A 13944-nucleotide genomic window follows, 5' to 3' on the forward strand; every position below is an offset into this window, starting at 1 on the left:
GTATCCCCGCTGCTCTGCCCACCCAGCCTGAGATTCAGTCTTCCTTTTTTCTCTCTGTATTACCTTTCTTTTTGTCCTTTAGTGATGGATTTTGCAAACCTGCTGGCTCCTCTTTCTCAGGGGCACATGGGAAGGGACTGCATCACCTCTTGCTTCCTCTTGAATTTCATAAATGCTTTGAATTGGATTTTACCCAAGCAGAAAAAAAGCATTTCAAGGGCTTCCCGTCAGCAGTATATAAATAAAAATGGATCAGAATAGATTGGATTGTTGCTTCTTACATCCGCTTCCCCATTTTGTTTTTGACAGGTCCTGACACCCACACACACACACAGCCTCCTTGCTCAGACTCGGCTAGATCTGCTTTTTCGTCTGCTTTGAGTTTTTGGCAGGATTTTCCATTCAGCAGCTCTTACGCTGGTCCTTAGCGCTCACTTTGTGCTCTCCATATTCATGGGTCATACCAGGCCCATCATTAAAACACCGCAGGGCAAATACTGCACTGCACCCTCCTGCAGGCTCTGAAACGGGGGAGCTGCTGCTGCTGCCTCCTGATCTCCTTTGCATCTCCACCGGGCCCAACATCCCTCCCCCACTTCAGTCCCTGCTTCCCACTGCAAAGGAGGGGAACCGAGCAAACAATCTGCAACAGGTAATTTATGTAATGAATTTACCCTTTTCCCCTGAGCTGAATATGCATGAGTGGCTCCTGATGTGTTCAAGTGCATCCACTGTTTGAAGAGGCTTGCCTCATTTTTTCCCCTGTGCGCTGCTTTTAATGCTACATATCAATCACAAGTGTTCCCTGGTGCGTCCAAAAGCTGGTATTTGCTATTCAAACAGTGTTAAATTGTACCTGTTTGCTTAAGTTTTGAGAAATTGTTTCTGATCCTGAAGTGGATGAGCATGCAAATAGCTCTGTCACGCGTAGCACATACCCCTTTAAAATGTGGGTTTAAAGTTTACAGAGGTTTGCGCTCTTGCGATTCACTTTTCGCGAGCTTTTGTGCCGGGAGAACTCGGCTGCTTGAACGGGTGCACGAAAGGGGAGCGTGAAAGCAACACAAGAACAAAGTAGCAGAACGCACTTAAAAACTCCCCGGTTCGTAAGTCAAGTTTTTAAATGGCCCGACTCTCCGCGAGCACCGGAGAGAAAACACGCGCGTGGGTCAGAGCCCCCCTTTTGCTTGCTCTGCTGCGCCAGCAATGTGGAAGCGCAAAAGCAGCCGGGTGCAGGAACCGGGCTGGACGTGGCAACGACAGAGCGGTGACAGGATTCGAGGACACGGCATGAAGCGGAGTCAGGGGAGTCTGGGCTGGGTATTACACAAAGGTTCTTCACCCAAAGGGTGAACAGAGGCGCCGGGACGGGGCAGCGGTCACAGCACCAAGGCTGGCAGGGCTCAAGGAGCGTTTGGGCGATACTCTGAGGACCGCGGTGCGACCGTCGGGGTGTCCCGTGCGGGGTCGGACTCGCTGATCCCTGTGCGTCCCTTGCAGCCCAGGACATTCCCGGATTCCCTCCCGCACCGCCACCGTGACCCCGCCGGGGCGGCCCGGCCGGGCGGAAGTGACGCGGGGCTGAGGGCGGAAGCGGCGCGGGGCGCGGGGCGTGGCCGGCGCGCAGCAGGTGAGGGGCGCGCGGGGCCGCGGGGGGCGCGCGGGGTGGGTGGGGCCGTGGGGCCGTGCTCTCCGCCTCTCAGACATGCGGCACGGGGGGACACGGCGGGACGGCGGGACAGCGGGACAGCTCCCTCCGGAGAGCAGCCCCGGCTCCGGTGGGAGCCCCCCTGCTGGGCCTGAGCGGCGCCCCCGCGAAGGGCTGTGCCGGGGCCGCGGCCTGTCCAGTGTGGCGGCCACCGGCGTTGCCCGGCGGGAACCCCGGGGAGCTCTGGGGAAGGAGAGCTTGTGGAATGAGAGTCACGCAGCGCCTGTTCGGGTGGGATAGAAGGGAAGTGGTTTGTTACGGTTGTTATCCTGGGGTGCCATTGCCAGCAGGTTGAGGGAGGTGATCCCGCCCCTCTACTCAACCCTGGTGAGGCCACATCTGGAGTGCTGTGCCCACGTCTGGGCTCCTCAGGGCGAGAGAGACATGGAGCTACTGGGGCAGGTCCATTGCAGGGCAACAAAGATGATTAAGGGACTGGAGCATCTCTGTTACGAGGAAAGGCTGAGGGAACTGTGCCTGTTCAGCCTCAAGAAGAGCAGACAGAGGGAACCTCCTCTGTGTTTGTCAGTATCTGAAGGAGTGCCAGGAGGACAGAGCCAGGTGCTCCTTGGTGATGCCGAGCAGTAGAACGAGAGGCAATGGCAGAAACTGATGCCCTGGAAGTTCCACCTGAACAGGAGGAATTGCTTCTTTACTGTGCACTGGAACAGATTGCCCAGAGAGGTTGTGGAGTCTCCCTCACGGGATAATCAAGAACCATCTGGACACAATCCTGTGCCATGTACTCAGGGATGGCCCAGCCTGAGTAAGGAGGTTGGACTAGTTGACCCACTGTGGTCCCTTCCAACCTGACCCCTTCTGTGATTCTTATGGTGTGCTTCGATGCTGAGCCATGACATAGGTTGGGAAACCTGCCAGGCAGGCATGGAGCATGAAAACCTTGAGCATGCTGGGCTCTCGAGCTCCACACAGTGCTCTGGGGAATGGTCAAGGCTGTGCCTTTTCTCCATGTAGGTCAGGTACCCTGTAGGAGTGGACAGGAGATGCTGCAGCCTGAAGGGACAGACAAAACAGAGAACGAGGTGTCCAAGAGAGAGGGTTACAGGACTGTGTTGTGGGTTATGTGATTTTTTTTTTTCCTCAGCAAGTCAGCTGATGGCTTGGTACGGGGTTGTGGGTGTTTTGTACTATTCCAGGTACTGACTGGTTACAGTGGACTATCAGCTAATTCAGAGAACAGCCAAGATTATAAATAATGTAACTCCCAGTCCCTCAGGGGTCAGCACCTGGAGTACCATGCTACCTGGAGTACCATGGATTATGGATTGCCTTTAAGTTGCACGAGGGTTTGTTTCTCACTCCCAGGGTGAGAAAGCGGTGCTGTTGTAATGATTTGTCAAATAAAAACCACATTGTCAGTGTTTACAAGTGAACCCAAATGCTGTTGTGATAATTACATTTATTGTAGTAATCTTTTTCTGTGTTAAAAATAAAGAATGAGTCAGCCAATAGTAAAAAGACCACAGGGCTGCTAGACCTTGCTGTACACGTGAAGAAGGGCTGCTGATGCACATAGGGAACATTTTGGATCCACATCCAGCAGCGATGGTCATTGTTAGTATTTGTTTTAGTCTAGTATTTATTTTAGTAATCAGTGGAAGTCCTGTGACAAGCTTTCCCGCTCTCCTCTTTTTGGGTTTGGTTTTGTTGGTTTTGTTATTGTTTATTTATTGAATGTTGTGGTTCAGGTGTTGAGTGGTTGAACAGCACCTGGATTTTCCCAAAGGCCTCTTTCCAAAGAGGAGGCTTTTTGTCCCTGCGCAGAGTAGGCTAATTCTTGACTCTGCTCACTTCTACAGTGCAGCTTCCAGCAAGGAGTGTGGGATAATACCAGCTGTGGTTGTGGCATTTCATGTGACTCAGGCAAATGTCAGCTGGGACTTTGCCTGAGCTGACCTATTTATTTCACTTGGGTTGTGTGGCGGGTGTTGCTGGCAGTGATTTCCAGGCCGGGCTGACCTATCCTGGGGTAGATGAGGGAGAAGCTGAAACTGCCCCTATTTCTTGCCAGTTCTCTCAAATATGAAGCCTTCTCTGAGCAGTGAAAGGAAGTGGAGCGGATAGTGCTGCTCCTGCCACAGGCAAGGGCTGGAAGCAGAGTGACTTTGGCATGTCCTTTAGAGGCTTTCTGCACGTCAGTTTTCTGGGGAATCAGTCAGTCAACTGTTCCTTGCATAGACTTTATTTTAGGAAGGTTACCTGCCAGGTTCTCCTGATATTTCGTTATGTTTGTCTTGTCTGAGTAGCAGAGGCTGCCTGATACACCTCTGTATTTCTGGGATGCTTTGAGGGTGTGGTTGGGGGTGCGGGGTGGGGGGAACAGCCACACTTCCAGAGCCCTGAGGCAGAAAAAAATGCCTGAGGCACTCCCAGAGCAGCACAGTCTGCTAGTCTTAGCATCTGCCCTTCTTCTATCACTCTGGATATTTAAACCGAGTTTTAAATCTTCATTCCTTCAGATAAAAAGTGCTGTTCTCTTCTTTCAACTCAGGAGTTAATTGGCCAGAAAACTGAAAGCAGAGAATTTCTGGGAACTGCTTTGCAGTCTGGCTTTTGGGTTCTGGTAATACCAATCACGGCAAGCTCAGCCTGGGCAGTGAAAGAGAAAGACAGAAATTGAGGGCTGGGGAAATATAATATTGAGATAATCCTGAAAACAAGGCAGATTTTTTTTTTTTATATAACATTTTTTTAGATTAAAGGTAATGTGCAGAGGAAGAAGAGGATTATGTCTGAAATTGTTATATTTCCCATGGATGTGGTGTAGGAGCTTGAAGGGAATAATTTTTATCACGCAAAAAAGCAATTTCTGTAGCTAATCAGCTCTGCTTAGACCCCTTTGCAAGGTAACCTTTACCAGAAAATAGTCCATCCAGGTATCATTTTTTTGATCCAGCTTTTCTTCAACTCCTGTCATCCAGGCCTCGCTGTAGGGATATTCCTTCCAGCAAATGTGAACAGGCTTGAAGACATTCCTTATATAATGAGTTCCCTTCGTGTCTTCTTCCAGAAGTGCAAACATTCCTTTTGCTTTTGAATGCATAAAACGGGCAGGAACTACTTTGGTTGCCAGTTTGATTTGGTTGTTTCCTTCATTAAAGGATCCATTGTAACACTGTGTGTGGGGTCTGGGGGCTGTAAATCTCCAGAACTTTGGAGCAGAGGGTACTGAATCAGGAGGTGAAAAACAGGACATTGCAAGTTAGGGTTCGTGGCAGAGAGATGTGGCAATGGTTATGTCTGCAGCTAAGGTCCTCTGCAGGAGGCTGAAGCTGATTTTGTATCAGAAAATTAGAGGAAAAAATTAACTGGGTTTTTTTGTTGTTTTTTTTTGAAGTGCTATGTTTTTCGAAGTAAGTATTTCTTGCTGTGGTCTGATAGCAAGAATGAGAAGCTCCAGACGTTCTGCAGGAGGCTCTACAGCAATGTTCCATCTACTCTGGGTTTGGAATGCCAGCGTTTAAGAGAACTTATTGCAGGGAAATGGCCCTCCAGGGGACTTTTGGCTTAACCAGTGGCTCCTGTGTACATTAGGCATACAAAACCAAAGTGGTCCAGCTAGGAAATCAAAGGAAGAGCTTTGTCTGGATGTTTGGGATGGGATTCTCAGCTTTACTTTCGATGTCTGTATTGTAGCTGTAGCTAGGCTATTTGTTTAGTCTTTTTTTATAATAAGCAGTGAGAGGAAGGGAAAGCAGGCAATTAGCAGAGTGTTTGTGGTCAGTTGTAGATGGCTTAGAATCAGATCAATTGTTCATTAGAGCATCTGATTGTCTCCATTAGTGGTGAGAGCCAAAGGTGACAGTAGCAGAGGGGATTATCTGATTAACTTAAGATATCAACATCTGTCCATCAAAATGAGCTTTATGTATCCAGCTGGAGGAAATCATTTTCAGCCTGTGCTTAGAGGACAGAGCTTTCTCAGCAAGGTGATGCAGCTTGGTGCCTCATGGCAGTGAGGGATGCTGTTTGTACTTCTCAAAGCAGATCTCTGCCTTGAGAGGATTGTCCTGAGGACAGTAGTGGCTCAGAGGCAGTCTTATGGAGCTGGGAGGATTGAAGTGCGCCTCTAAATTCTTTTAAGTCTCTACCTTTCAGGTTCTCTTCAAAATTTAATGTAATAGCATTCTGTCTTCTGGAGAGTCAATATCATTTGATTATACTTGATCCGTCTTTAAATGTCAGGTATTTTGCAATTTGCCAGTGAGTTGCCATATGCTATTGTAAAGATGGGCTCTGAGATCTCAAATTTTGATTCTTTTTCTTAAGCCGAAGTGGAATAGGACAGTATGTGACAAACCAACAAATCTAAGTGGCTCTGAGTAGTTTTTAGGGAGAGTCTCCATTTGAGAATGATCATCTAATCTGTTGTTGTGTTGGTTCAGACCCACACTCCCCGGATCCAAGAGGTAATGCAGTGGGTGGGAAAACATCCAGTTCCTGTGCCTTTAGTTCCCTGTCAGTAATGTCATTGCTTTAATGTCATATTGCTGGTAGATTTCATTTGCCTGTGATAGCTGCTGTTTCTTTCAAAGCAAAGTGTCTGAGCCAAAGGTGTCAGCAGGCTCTGGCTTCTTGAGAATCTACTTTCAGAAGTAGATTTTTGACGGGCTAGTGCTTTTCCTTTGATAGCTCTGAGAACTCAGGAAGGGTCACATACAGATAATATTTTATTCCAGAAGCAGCAGGGCAGGATAAAGGATGTTTGTTGGTCAGCCCGTGGTCCAGGGACACATGTTCCTCTCAGGCTCCTAGTTTACAGAAACTCTGTCAGTAAGCTGCTCTTTTGGTGCAAAGCAGCCTGTCTATTGTGTTCCCTCTCCAACTTGAGGAATTAACTGGGGAAAAATAAAAGTTCTTTGGTTTCAGATGCAAGCTTAATACCAGAGCCTCTCTTGCTGTTTCCAGAAGCAAGTATCTTCATTACCTTAATACTTGTGTCTAGTACAGTGCTGGGAGTCAGTAGGTTGAGCAAAACATATACTTCAAATGGAATGGACCTGGAGTACCTTTCATGCAGATCCCATGGTCTGTTGGGTTGGACTAAGTGGCTGGCAGTAGTTCATGGATGCAGCTAACAAAAAGGCACCTGGCACTGTAGCTGACATCGTGGTGCAACAGGATGTTCTTGTGGTACCCAGATGTGTGAGGTTCTGCATATGTGGTAAGTGCCAGTAATTCCGCACCCTTTGGGTATGGAGAAACCATGGTGTTATACCACTGGGCTGTTAGTGCAGCAGAAAAAGGTTTTTCTTTTCCTGTAGCTGCTGCTGGGACAAATGAGGTGAGGCTGCTTTGGTGGTGGAATACAGTATGGATAGGCTCAAAGTGTGAGGTTGAGTGTCTCTAAAGCTGGAGCAGAGGAGCAGAAATGGCTTTTACAGCTGTGGCTAAGTTAGTGTTGTGATGTAGATGTGGCCATGATGTACTCTTGCTGGCTGAGAGGGAGGGAGAGGGATGGTTCCTAAAGCTTTCTAGTTTCCTGCACCCTTTTCCAATCTCTGTGTCTGGGGAACTCCAGCTCCTCAGTTTAATTCACTCATTGAAAGCGGGCGGGGAGGGACAGCTGGAATGGAGAGCTCTCTTGCTCCAGAAATGGCACTGGGATGTAAAATCCCAACTGATGCCAGGCCCTCCAAAGATGGAGAAACCCCACTCTTCTTAGCTTTATCTAAAATAGCTACTAGAGGTCTTGAGACCCAAAGCAGTAATGTCTACAGTGGAGTTTGAGGCTGCTACTATAAGACACGTCTAGTAACATGAGCACCCTGGTGGAGTACAGCCTGCTATGGGGCCTAATTATGGTCTTATTAATGCTTTCTTTCCTCACTGCCTTCCAGCCTTCAGATGGTGATTAGACCTATTTATAGGGGCAGAGTTCCTTAATATTCATCACAGCGTACTTCTTGCCAATCAAATCAGTAGCATCTGCATCTTTGATTGCTGCTTAATAACACTGTAGAACATGCTTAATTAAAAAATATAAATAGACTTTTCATCCTCTTAACTTATCAAAGTGCTTCTCTCCTCCCCCTGCCTTGCTTACCCCAAAAAACCTAAAATTGGCTTAGCACAGGGACTGTGGTGAACCTCTCATCTCACTGCTGGAGACACCAGTTACCTCTTGTGTGCTCTGCTGGAGGACTAAATTTCGACCCCTCCAGTGAATGTCAACACAGGGCAGAGCAATCGTTTGCTGCGCAATAAAATAGGACTTATGTCGAGGCTCTTTTGCTGCATTTACAGCCAGAGCATGAGAAACTTGTAGCTTTTGTTCCAGCTGTGTGTCTACATCTGTGCAAGTGCATATGCACACACTGCCTTGTCCTGCCCCTTAACAGGAGGAGGATGTGCAATGACGTGTTTTGCTTTTCTGTGACTTCAAGTCTCTTTTTTTAAATATGGTTCTCTGGCTTTGCAGCTGGTAAACTCACAGGAATGTGTTTTATCTGTGGAGGGCAAGGTGATACAATTATCTTTCTTTATTATTATTATTCTTTCCTTGGAGGATTTGATTCTGATATTTTTCCGGGATAGCCTCTAGGCAAGCCTCTAGGGTAACCAAGGAATGACTTGAATACACAAGCAGATTTGACCATGAAATTTTGTTGGAAGCCCATGAAGAAAGTAGGGAATGAGGATGATGTAGTAGTCCATTAAGTACAGTACTAGAGAGTGCCATAGTTAAGTGCACAGTAGTAGAAGTTTGGGATGTGACATACAACAGACATTGTAGCAACTGGGAGCCTTTGGAGCTCTAAAAGCCACAGTCGGGTATTGTGAGCAGTGAGCTGATGTAGCACACTGGACTGGAGCAGAGGAAAGTGAGGATAACAGAGGTCTGTTATTATCAGCCAGCACAGGAAAACATTTGTCCAGGTGAACGTGGTAGAAAGTGTTATGTGTAAGAAGTTACGGTCAGTGAGGAATTCGGGATGACTTCTCACTGTGAACTAAGTAACAGGTGTGACTTTCCTCTGTCAGAGGAGGCAGCATTTTCTGATAAGCTGTGCCCAAAACCTGTCTCTGCTCCATCGTTTGAGTGTGTTTAATCTTAACCAGCAGCTCACTTGTGGCTTTGTTCCCACTGTGGAACCATACTGGTGGCAGTGGTGTAGTGGTGTGTGGTGAGGGCTGTGCAGACTTGGGTTTTATTGCATGTTGCTGGTCTCTGCATCCTCACAGGTGTCTACAAGGCACTGATCTTTTATTAGGATCCTACAAAGGAGAGACACAGGGCTAGAGACAACCTCACACTTCTTTTTGGAGATGTTACTGCCTGTGGGAATTAAAGGCCTCTAATTCATGCTGCCTTTCCAGTGCAGGGACAGAAGCAGCAGCAAGTAATTGCTAAAGCAGCCTTTGTAGCTTTGAAGAATACACACTGATTTTGTTTTCAAAGTATTTAATCTCTCTTCTCCCCTGAGCCCTCTCTTTTTAGTCTCTTGAAGCATGTTAAGAAAGCAGGTATTGTTGATGGCTTGCCTTATTCTCCCTTTATTTTCATAACAAAGTACACATCTGGTAAGTGCTTGTATGTAGATTTACAGCCTGCCTGTGTTGAGGAGAGCCAAACTGTTTTCTTGATATTGCCTTTGTTTATGTTCCTTTGAAAAAATAAGGTACTTTAAGATTGCGGGGATCTTTTTTTTGTTTGTAGATAATCACCTCAGTGGTTGATCCTCCATAGTGCAACATTTTCTCAAGAACTTTGGGAAGTGTTGCTTCTTTTACAGACTCTGTTTGCTCTGTGAGAAGTTCTCTTGGGCTTAGCCTTAATATAAGAAGTTTTATTCTTAGGTCCAGGGAGAGGTAACGCAAGAGGTGAGCAAAGTAGGTGGAATCTTTCTCTACCTATCCAGAGCAGTGAATTTTGTACTTCGTTTTCCAGGTTCAGAGCTACAAATCTCTACACAGCCATCAGAGTATTACACTTGGCTGGAATGATTCAACAGTAACACCAGTTGTTGTTTCCAGATGCCTGAAAACCCTGGAGTGCTCAGCCCGTATCTGTCCTGGTTTGAAGTCTTTTGGAAAGGCAAGACAGTCTGGTGGAGGCTGATTTTGCATTTCCCGCTGCTGTTGTTTTGCTCAGTGTGTGTGTTGGAATCGAGAGGGAAAGAGCAGCTTTGAAAGCAGAGGGAGAGCCACCAGCCTTGATGAGCTTTGCACCAACTTGCCTAAGGTGAAAGGATAGACAGCTTAAAGGCAGAAGTGCAAATCTGAGCAGTTGGTAACTTTAGTCAGAGCTTCCAGATCAGGATATAGCACTTGGAAGCAGGTGGTGCAGTGAGAAAACAACCTTTTTCTCTTTGTTTACACTTTAATAAGGTAAATGAGGTTATTATATAACACCAGAGCACATTTGTCTTGATCATGGAAGTTGACACAGAAAAAATAATTGAATAAAGAGAGGATGGAGCCCCAGATGCTGCAGCTTTTTTCCAGAGCCTCTTTGATCACCAAAAAAAATAAAAAGCTCTGTATTGCTGTTTCTTCTGACCCATAGGTAGTCACACCACTAATGATTAAATCTCTTGAGTGATCTGACATCTGCTCTCGTGAATCATACTTGCTTTGGGCACATGTACCCCTCTCTCACTGTAGCATCTGAGTATTTTATGTCAGCTGCCGTAATTCCAGCATTCTGGACTGAACCTAGTCATTCAGGTGTTGCTGTTTTTCCTCTTCTTGCTATAAATCTCCAGCTCGTTTCCTTGCACAGAAAGAATTATCTCTTGTATTTGTCTCTTACAGCAGTTCCCAAAGAGTCTGCCACATTTCTCCAATGTGTTTTTTTTTTTTAGGAAGGGTGAGAATCTGGAGCTCAACTGAGAGGCTGCATTGAGAACCTGTGAAGCTGAAGTTTACTGTCAGATGAACTCTGACAGTGTGAGCAGGAGCACACAGGGATTTTCCTGTTTTGCCCGCTGCTGTGTGCTCCTCTGTTTGCAGGGGAGCAGTGGGACCTGGAGGACAGTCTGTAGCTTCTGATTGCAGGGAAAGAAACAGTTTGGTAGTAGCTATGGATGTGCTGCTTCCATGTGTGAGCATCTGTCAGTCAGCAGCTGAACTGAGCTTGGCTTTAGAAAGGTCACTGGGAGAATTAGGATTGGTGAGAGTCTGAGAGATCATGTATAATCTCATCTGGCCTCAAGAGGTGAAAAGCTTGGCTTTCTCAGGATTACCATGGCACAGGAATGGTTTCGATAATGAAGCAAGTTTTAGAAGTCCCCTTTTTGCCCCTGCTTCCCACTCTGCTTCATGACTGGGCAATTACAGCTGTTTATCTGGCTGCAGCAAATTGGGTCATTGAACTGATCCGAGCTAAAAATAGGCATCCCCAGCATGAGCAGCATTGATGCAACGGAAGAGTTGTGACCAGTGGCAGGGAGGATCATAAACTCATTTTGCTGCTGGAGCCAGAGTAACTCATCACCGTGCGCTCGCTCCGTTGTGTGCTCGCTTTGTTCCGCCTTGACAGTCAGACAGGAGAGATTTGAAAGGAAGAGGATTCGAGCTCGATTGTGGTCAGCAGATCAAAAAAATGCCGTCTCAAAATTAGCTGTGCTCCTCTCTGATTAACTTGTGTGCTTTACAGCTCTAAATAATAATTTCCTGTCTGCTGAGTAGGCCCAGTCAAGAAGACTAATCAGTGTGCAAACATTGCCGCTAAAGAGTGCGGATACACAGTCTGGCTGCCAGCGATGCATGAAATGGAACAGAATAGGTCTAGGCTTCCTACAGCAGAGCCAGCTCTTCTGCTGGCTAGGCTTGGTTTTGCGAATTTAACTGCAAAAAGGCTACTAGGTGTCCTTAAATCTCATGTGATTCATTATTAAACACCCAAAAAAGCCCCAAAACAACCCAAAAAAACCCCGCGTCCCCAAAAAATCGCCCTTAAAATAACAACTGCATCACATTTACAGAAAGTCTTTCCCTACCCTGCTGTGGTAGGATCAGGAAGGACAAATTTGGAGAGGGTGGATGGTGTTTCTTAAATGTACAGGAATGGCCTCAGGCAAGTGTAATCTGTTATCTCTTCATTTTGTGAAGCAAGATAGAGGATTTAAAGAATGACTGAAGACTCCTCTAATTTTCACATATTAAACTGTTGTTTTATGTTGTGACTGTCTCTTCAGGCTCCTGTTCTGTGAATTTCTCCAGTGTGGGCTGTGTTTCTGTGTTAGTCTGTCCTAGTATACAGGCAGGAATACAGGTTGCACACAGCAGTGCTCTTTGGATTAGCTCCTGCAGAACTCCAGGTATCACACAGGGAATGTGGTGTGTCCTGAGATATCCTTGTCTGTTTCTGATGCCTTGTTTTTTGATCCTTCTTTGTTTTGCTTCTCCTCATCTTAATGAATACTTTCTTATACTGATGTACAGCACTCTGTGTGATGAAACCCTGTAATGAGCACCTGTAATCTGTGGGGTTTTTACAGCCTGAGTGAGAAGACACAGAAAAAACAAGTTTGAAGAGAGTTGTGTGGACCTAACAGTAGAGTTTGGGTTAGAAAACTGTATGGATACTCTACTCTGTTCATTCTTTGGACTGTCCTAACAGTGATGTATTTGTGAGTTTGCAGTTTCTAATGTGCTTAGAGAAATTGAGTTTTTTTCTCTTTACCCTCCTTCATGTCCTGGGAATGTTTTTGTGATTTTTGTGAGTAAAACCATGGGAGGCAGATTTTTTGGGAGTTGCTGAGAGAGAGGTGAGCAAGGCTGTCGGGATGGTAACATGAGTGATGCATGGCTTTCTCCTGGCTGAGCTACAGAGCAGTGGTTTGGGCCCAGCTGCATCTGAGAGCACGTGTACTGCTCTGGTGCATGTGTTACACACAACTGAAATGTGTCAGTGACCATTTAGGTTTTGTACCTAAAAGGATCCTAAAATAAGGAGGCTTCTTTTAAGATAGTTACTAAGGAAAAATCCAGCCACCAGAAGCAGCAAACAGCTCCTGGGAGTGTCAGAATGGAAGAACTCCCATTAGCCTACTTGGAGCAAGGGGGTGTGTGCACTTGCATGCTCTTCCTGGAAGGAAGTGGTGGTTGTGTTTCATGGAGCAGAAGTGTAAAATGAAATACTGCATTTTGCCAATAAGGCTGAATGACCTGGAACATATCCACAGGGAATATGAGAATGAGAGGAAGGGACAGAGCAGTTTCTGATGAGTCTTATTACCACCCTGAACTGACTTTCCTTTGAAATGTGGTCTTTGTTTTCAGCACAGTACTGAGCAGAGATTTGTTAAGTAGCATGCAAAAAATAAAATTATGGTTCCCAAGAGCATTCAAATAAGCAAGAGACTTCCACCTCACTGCGGCTGTCATGAATTTATTAAAAATCCAATATGTCAACCTTACTACTTGTACTGTTCTCCACAGCTCACCAATTCTGTTGCAAATGCTTTCCTAAAATAATTAGGGGAGCAGAAAGTGGAAGTCCCTGAATAAATGCTGTGATAAAATGGAAGTGTGTTTAATAATGATCTCTTTCCTCTTTCCCTTAGGTACAATGGCTGCAGTAGCCCAGAAGCACTTTTTGGAGGGGCAGACATACTCAGTCCCCCTGATCCAACCGGACTTACGCAGGGAGGAGGCTGTTCAGCAGGTGGCAGATGCACTTCAGTACCTGCAAAAGGTGTCTGGTGATATATTCAACAGGTAAAGTACTCTCACAGGGGGTTGGGTGCCTTGAATTCAGCAATATGAAACAGTGCCATGACAAGGTTGCAGCAGTGAAAGTTCATTGCAGTGGCAAGCAATGGAAGGTCAGAAAAGGGATAAAAAAGGACCAGATGCACTTCAATAAAAGTTTATTAGATTCAGGTCTGTCAAAGTGAGGCATAATGAAATGGCTGCAGTTAGCCAGAGCTTGTTGGTTATTAATTTTTTATTCAGTGGTAGAGTCCCACAAATTGCATTATTGCTTCTGGTGCCATTATCCTTTATTCCTTCTTGCTCATGTTTTAAAGGGAAGGCTTTGTTATTGAGAGTATCTTGAAGATATGTCTTTTTGAGTCATTGTGCTTGAAGCAGTGAAGTAGAAAATGTCTCTTTGTTCTGATCTCTGGGACTTACAAACTGTTCTCTTTGGGCTTCTGGTATTTTGCACTTTTTGTGTGTTGGGAGGGCTGAGTGCATGAGAATATTCTTCTTGCTACAGTCTCATAATATATCTGAACCCATTTCTCCAGGGGTTTGGCCCAGAC

General features: G+C 46.0%; 1 protein-coding gene across 4 annotated transcripts in view; it reads left to right on the top strand.

Annotated features, from left to right (window-relative positions):
• The first annotated feature begins 1606 nt into the window (after window positions 1–1606).
• The window catches only part of WASHC1 (WASH complex subunit 1), a 44642-nt gene continuing 32304 nt past the window's right edge, over window positions 1607–13944 (top strand). The window contains exons 1-2 of one of the 4 annotated variants that reach the window (XM_027726579.2): window positions 1607–1630; window positions 13243–13396. In XM_027726579.2, coding sequence (XP_027582380.1) covers window positions 13248–13396 — 149 coding nt within the window. In that variant the 5' untranslated portion in view covers window positions 1607–1630; window positions 13243–13247. Of the gene's footprint in view, window positions 1631–1802; window positions 1952–4097; window positions 13397–13944 lie in introns of those variants that run through there. The other 3 variants (XM_027726582.2, XM_039383158.1, XM_039383159.1) reach the window with 3 other exon arrangements.

Source organism: Pipra filicauda, unplaced genomic scaffold (assembly GCF_003945595.2).
Source record: "Pipra filicauda isolate LSUMZ 115617 unplaced genomic scaffold, ASM394559v2 scaffold2_size9829703_pilon, whole genome shotgun sequence".
In the NCBI taxonomy this organism is placed as follows: domain Eukaryota; kingdom Metazoa; phylum Chordata; class Aves; order Passeriformes; family Pipridae; genus Pipra; species Pipra filicauda.